Genomic DNA, 6,000 nt, shown 5'->3' with positions numbered 1-6,000 from the left:
AGTACAAATTATATGAGCCTTAATTACAAAAATATATAAAAACAATGAAAAATAAACATAGAATATCATTGAGAAAATACTCCCATAATTTGATTTTACTCCAACTTAAACGGATTATCATTTAAGATTTAAGATTTATGCAATCCTTAATCTATTAGGGTCTTGATATTTTTCACGGTTTCCGGTGAGACCATCCAAAAGATAGAATGTCTGGGATTATTTTTTTTTATCCCTCATTATTTAACAATGTAACATTGTTTAACATAAAGATAAATATTTGACACATTTCCAAAAGCGTACTGTCACCCGCAGAATTTTTATTTTTGATCGAATTTAAAAGGAAACGGATGTGATTTTAGAGGTAAAGGTTATTATTACCATTGTCATCGCTATTATCATCATCGACAACAACATCATAATCATCATAATCATTGTCATATTATTATTATTATTATTATTATTATTATTATTATTATTATTATTATTATTATTATTATTATTATTATTATTATTACTATCATTATTATTATTATTATTATTATTATTATTATTATTATTATTATTATTATTATTATTATTATTATTATTATTATTATTATTATTATTATTATTATTATTATTATTATTATTATTATTATTATTATTATATTATTATTATTATTATTATTATTATTATTATATCATCATCATCATCATTATTATTGTTATTATTATCTTTCTTATTATTATTGTCCTCATCATCACCATTATCCGCACAATCATCACAATCATCATCACCGTCTCCCTCATTGTTGTCGTCATCGTAATCACCAACAATTATAAAAACAATGAAAATTAAACAAAGAATATCATTGAGAAAATACTCCCATAACTTGATTTTACTCCAACTTAAACAGATAATCATTTAAGATTTAAGATTAAAAGCAATAAAATAAACGTGGAAAAGATACAAACCCGGTGTTAATAAAATTGCTCCAAGCAGTCATAATGGTCTCTGTCAAAGGTAGAGCTCGATCTTTCAATGGATTGTCAAAGAAAAAAGTATCTCTGCTCCATGTCGTGTCCCGTGGAACCAAGGAAAGTAACTATTAATGGCGAGAGGATTTGAAACTGGTAATCGGAATTCATACAAATATGTCTTTCTTGTCATGTTGCCGCAATTCGACGAGTTTAAGCGTCGACACGTGTTGGCAACAGAATGGAGGAGAGCTGTGTTAAAAGCTGGTTTTGCAAAGTAAATGTCGGTGAGTATGTCCACTCCATTCATACTGACAGTCGTGAGGTTTGTGGAAGGCTTCGACCAGTCTCGGTAATATTCCATTATTGCGTCCAAAATGAACGGGCTGATAATACGATCTTCCTTTGTGTTCATTAACAAAAGATTGTTGGTCATACCTCTTACAAACTCGTGTGTTACGGGTTTGCCAACAAAACTTTCCCAGTTAGAAACTCCTAATACATTTGATATGTCATTCAATGCGAGCATAAATACGACCTCTCCATCGTTTGTTGTGAATCCAGTGAGAAGATTTATGTTTGCAAAATTTGACGAAATTGAAGCTGGGATTGCAAAGTTTCTAATACCTTGGGGACAAAGTTCAAATGTCTCTTTTGTGATGAAATCATTGTCTAAAACTGGCCCAAGCAGTCTTTTGGAATAGGTGAGAGCAGCCAAATCCGTGACGGATCGTCCTTTTAAGCATTTGAGAATTTCTTTAGATGACTCATCAGATTTGGTTGATGTCAAATTACATCCAGCTAATTGTGCAATCTTCAAAGCTGCAGGATAACCCTTTTCAGATATTATGTGGAATGCAAAAGGAGACCCGCTCTCGGCGATCATATTTTGGAAAATGTTTTTGTTTCCTCCGTAAAACCCTTGCAAAATAGCAGACATACTTCCAGCCGAATGACCTCCTAAGGTGATTCTTGAAATGTCTCCACCAAACGCTGCAATATTTTGTTTTACCCATTGAATAGCCAGTTGTTGATCCCAAAGTCCAAGATTTGCTGGAATAGCGTTATCGTCTGTGGCAAGAAAACCAAAGAGTCCAAGTCTATAATTCAATGTGACAGCAATGAAATCTCCTTTCATAACCATTTCTGAGTTCGAATACAAATTACTGCTTCCTATTATAAAAATGCCACCGTGAATGAAAATGTATACAGCTTTTCCTTTTACTAATTCGGAAATATCTTGATCAGTTTTTCCTAGTTTGTCGCAATCTAAGGGAACAATGATATTCATAAACAAACAGTCTTCATCCATGCTGTCCGAGTCACTTACCAATGGATTACCCTTTCTCAACTGTGGACAAATATTTCCGAATTTCTTTGCCTCAACATTATCTTCACTGTATTTGTAAAGGCTTGATTTCTGAAATCTCTTGTCCCCAGAAGGTGGCTCACCATAACGGATTCCAAGAAATGAGGCATATCCTCTTGTAGAGGTACATTTAGTAACCCCTATAAACGTTGTGTTCATGACAGAAGCCTTGATGTCTAACCCAGCAACTGTGTCCCATTGTGTAAGGACCAATAAAAATAGCTGTGCCACAAATCCAAATGTAAAACGTTTCTCCATGTTCAAATGACAATATTATCTAGCAGAGCTTGCATCGAGGGAAATGTTGACAAAATATAAGCAAATTATTTCTGTCAGAAGAAAAAAAAAATTAAAAACAACATTAAAAGAATGTTCAAATTGTAACGAGCAACTTTCACCGCTAAGGTATCGATTGAAATCAAAACCACTTTAAATTTACAAATCTGACAAAATATTATAGCGTCGATCTTTCCCTCTACGTGGCAATTCAATCAGTCGACAACAAATCCATATATATGCCTAAGACCCTATTGATGCTATGCGTTCAGGTAAAATACTCACAACATCCGCCAGCTGGATTGAACGTACCAACCAACAAAACTATGTGTAAAACTATGTGTAACCTTGAAAAAACGTTTGTAGTCCGATTGATATAAATTAGTGGGAATGAATAATTAAAATGGCTGTCTAAAAACTATAACAAAGAGCTGAATGACCTCATTTTCGTTCCTTCTATACTCAGAGCTACTACAAGAACGGATCTATTCGAGGTAAACTTCTATTTTACTCCAATTTAACTCGAGTCGGTGAGTAACTCACTACGAAGACTAGAAACTTTTCCCCTGATCACTAGAATGGCTTCCACGTACTTTTCAATAATATGTAAAAGTAACCAATCACTTATCTCTAAGTCCCATGGCACTTATATACTTATATGTCTTCCGCTCATATTGTTAAATCTAGTGGCTGTGAGTCTCAATTAAATTAGACAATGTTGTCCATAGTCGTGTTGAAATTCCCTTGTAATTGGCTAATAATAACTAGGGGGGGGGGGGGGGCTTCCCAATTTCCCAATAGCTCAGTTGGTAGAGCACTCGTGAGGTGATGTGAGCACCACCATTCTGCTTATTTGTAGGTCCTCAACGTTTACTAAATTGAAGATTCTTTGCGATAACTGCCAACGGCCTGATCCCAAATTTAACAAAAGAATGTGGTTGAAATTAGTTTTGAAAAGAAACCAAAATCGCTCGGCTCTAATCATCAAAATAACATTTTTGGATGAACACAAGTTCGCATGCACGCAGATGATACTCAAATAAACAGCGCGTTTTTACATTTAGAAACTGACAGTAAATGGAAACAATCTGAAGGACGTAGACATTTACATATTTGGGTACCATTGTTTCAAAATCTGGAAGAAAGGATGAAGACATAGAGGCTAGAATAAGAAAGTACGACGTGCATTTATCACCCTCTGACCTATATGGAAATCAACAAATCTGTCACTTAAAAATGAATTCAGAACAACACTACATACAACATTAACGTAAAAGCAATCCTTCTGTATGGTGTGGTTCAGAAACATGAACAGTGACCAATAGTCCTTGTAAAAAACGTCAAACCTATTTTCTCCAATTTAACTCGAGTCGGTGAGTAACTCAAACTTTCACAAACAGATGTCTTCGAAACATTCTCGGTGCATTGTAATTATGTAATTACTCACTTCTGTTTTTATCAACATAAGTGCCTGCTCCACTCACTTTTCTGTAATTATGTAAAACATCGGAAAAATGTTTGTCATGATTAATCAACGCATATGTTTTCCTATTTTATTGTAACGAAAGCAATCACCTACATCTGATAGATCGACCAACTCTTCAAAACGCTGGCGTCCCTAGTAACAATGGCGTTATCTCTTCCACGGCTTGTCGACGCTTGTGACACTAAAACGCGAGGACGATAGAGAGAGGGTCGATTATTATCATAGGTCTACGTTATTTGGCCCAAAATAAATGATGGCTTATAAACATTTGTTTAAAAAAAACAGAAGCAGTGCGCAATCTGTAAACACCGTGTCATGAAAGGCCATCTTGACATTTATGTTAAGTAGGAAATGGGTGGACATTAAGTCTTAACCCTCTGAGGGCGAGACTGAACTTTTTCAAGTTACATTTTCTCTTCTAAATAACAAAATTCCCATTACTCATCCCCAATCTAAAATTTGTCTGGAGGTTTATTTATTCCAAGGGAAGACTAAAATAACATAGGCGTCAGCCGCAGTGCAGCGCAGCAAATTGTGTTAGAGCGAGGTGACTTGCTCAAGATCACACAGCGCGGCGGGTAGTCGAACTCGGTGCTCTGTACGAAGCAAAGACCAGACTGCTGAACCGCGCTGCCCCATATATTATTATACTTATCGTTTCTATTTTGTATAGGCTGCATATCTAACCGTTTTCATCAAGAGAGCAGTTACAGCGATGGAACTCGGGCTTCCTTAACCCTCTCCTTACCACCTAGAGCAAAATCGTCACATTTGTTACGACACAATATACATTTTAAGATTATTATTCAGATTTATTTTGTACATCACAAACTTTGAAGAATGATATTTGGTTGATTAATAAGAAAATAATGTTGTTTTATAAAGATATTTTTTGTGTTTAAAGAATCAATTTTTCTGATGGGTAAGCCTGCCATTTTGGGAAAATACTGAAAACGATCGGTAAATGGAGAGAGTAAAGATTATATTATGGTCTTAGTCTCTTGGATTTGAAGGTAACGCGATTACGTTCCCAACCGAAGTTGCGGAAAATATTTTGACTCCCTAACAACACCCATTTAATTTGAGAACGAGACAAACGTTGTTAGGCGATAGAGCAATGCCCTTTAAGATTACGTGAAGAAGTATTTAAAGAGTTTTCCAAGGGGCTAAACTATGCCCCCCCAAGCGGGCTCGAACCAGCCTTCCGCCCGAAAGGAGTGCCTACCGCTAAACAATGCCGCAGGTTTTAGGTTTGGTTTTTTGATCGTCGAAACCGCTAAAAAATACTATTCCAATTTTTCCCGAAAGAATTCTGCGGGGGTTTATTTATATTGGCCGCATTCCATATTTTAAAAAGGGGAGTTACTCATACAACGGGGGGGACCCTCGAACTGATTGATCCTATCAGAAAAAAACCCAAAAAATCTTTTTAAAAAATAACACCTCGGAAAACGAAAACAAAAGATTTAGGTATAAGGAACGAAATTGATCTCCATTCTCGTATTGCTTTTTTTACCTCCTTTTTTTGAGTTTTCTCAAAAATTCTATAAAAATTTAAGGTTAAAAAATTTTTTTTTGGAATTTTATTCCCACGGGGAAAATTTTTTGGATTTTGGGGTAAGAAATAATTTTCCTTCACATCCCCACACCTCGGGGTTTTTTTTTTGGGTCTTTACTTTTCCTGTTTTCCCCTCGGTTTCTGGTACAATTTCCCCCAAAGCAATACACGATGAATTACGTAGGTGCACTATGTGTTTGGGGTATGACACCCTTTCGGATCGGGGGCCCGGGGTTCGCCCCTCGCTCCCTATTGATTTGGGGAAAGTTTTTACCCATTATCCATTCTCGGGTAAAAGAATACCGGCCGAACATCGTTGTCTCGCACAAAAAAAAATTTGTAAACGCCTAACAG

General features: G+C 35.6%; 1 protein-coding gene across 2 annotated transcripts in view; it reads right to left on the bottom strand.

Annotated features, from left to right (window-relative positions):
• LOC144967343 (neuroligin-4, Y-linked-like) overlaps window positions 1-4,246 on the bottom strand; it is a 5,255-nt gene extending 1,009 nt beyond the window's left edge. Inside the window, exons 1-2 of one of the 2 annotated variants that reach the window (XM_078904444.1) lie at window positions 4,182-4,246; window positions 955-2,655 (exon numbers count right to left, since the gene is read on the bottom strand). In XM_078904444.1, the coding sequence (XP_078760570.1) occupies window positions 1,019-2,584 (1,566 nt within the window). In that variant the 5' untranslated portion in view covers window positions 2,585-2,655; window positions 4,182-4,246 and the 3' untranslated portion in view covers window positions 955-1,018. The other variant, XM_078904442.1, reaches the window with a different exon arrangement.
• Between the last annotated feature and the right edge of the window lie 1,754 nt (window positions 4,247-6,000).

Source organism: Berghia stephanieae, chromosome 3, assembly GCF_034508935.2.
Source record: "Berghia stephanieae isolate SIO BIC M18660-M18661 chromosome 3, UCSD_Bste_1.3, whole genome shotgun sequence".
In the NCBI taxonomy this organism is placed as follows: domain Eukaryota; kingdom Metazoa; phylum Mollusca; class Gastropoda; order Nudibranchia; family Aeolidiidae; genus Berghia; species Berghia stephanieae.
The sequence above is the reverse complement of the archived record's forward strand: the minus strand, read 5'-3'. Positions and strand labels throughout refer to the sequence as shown.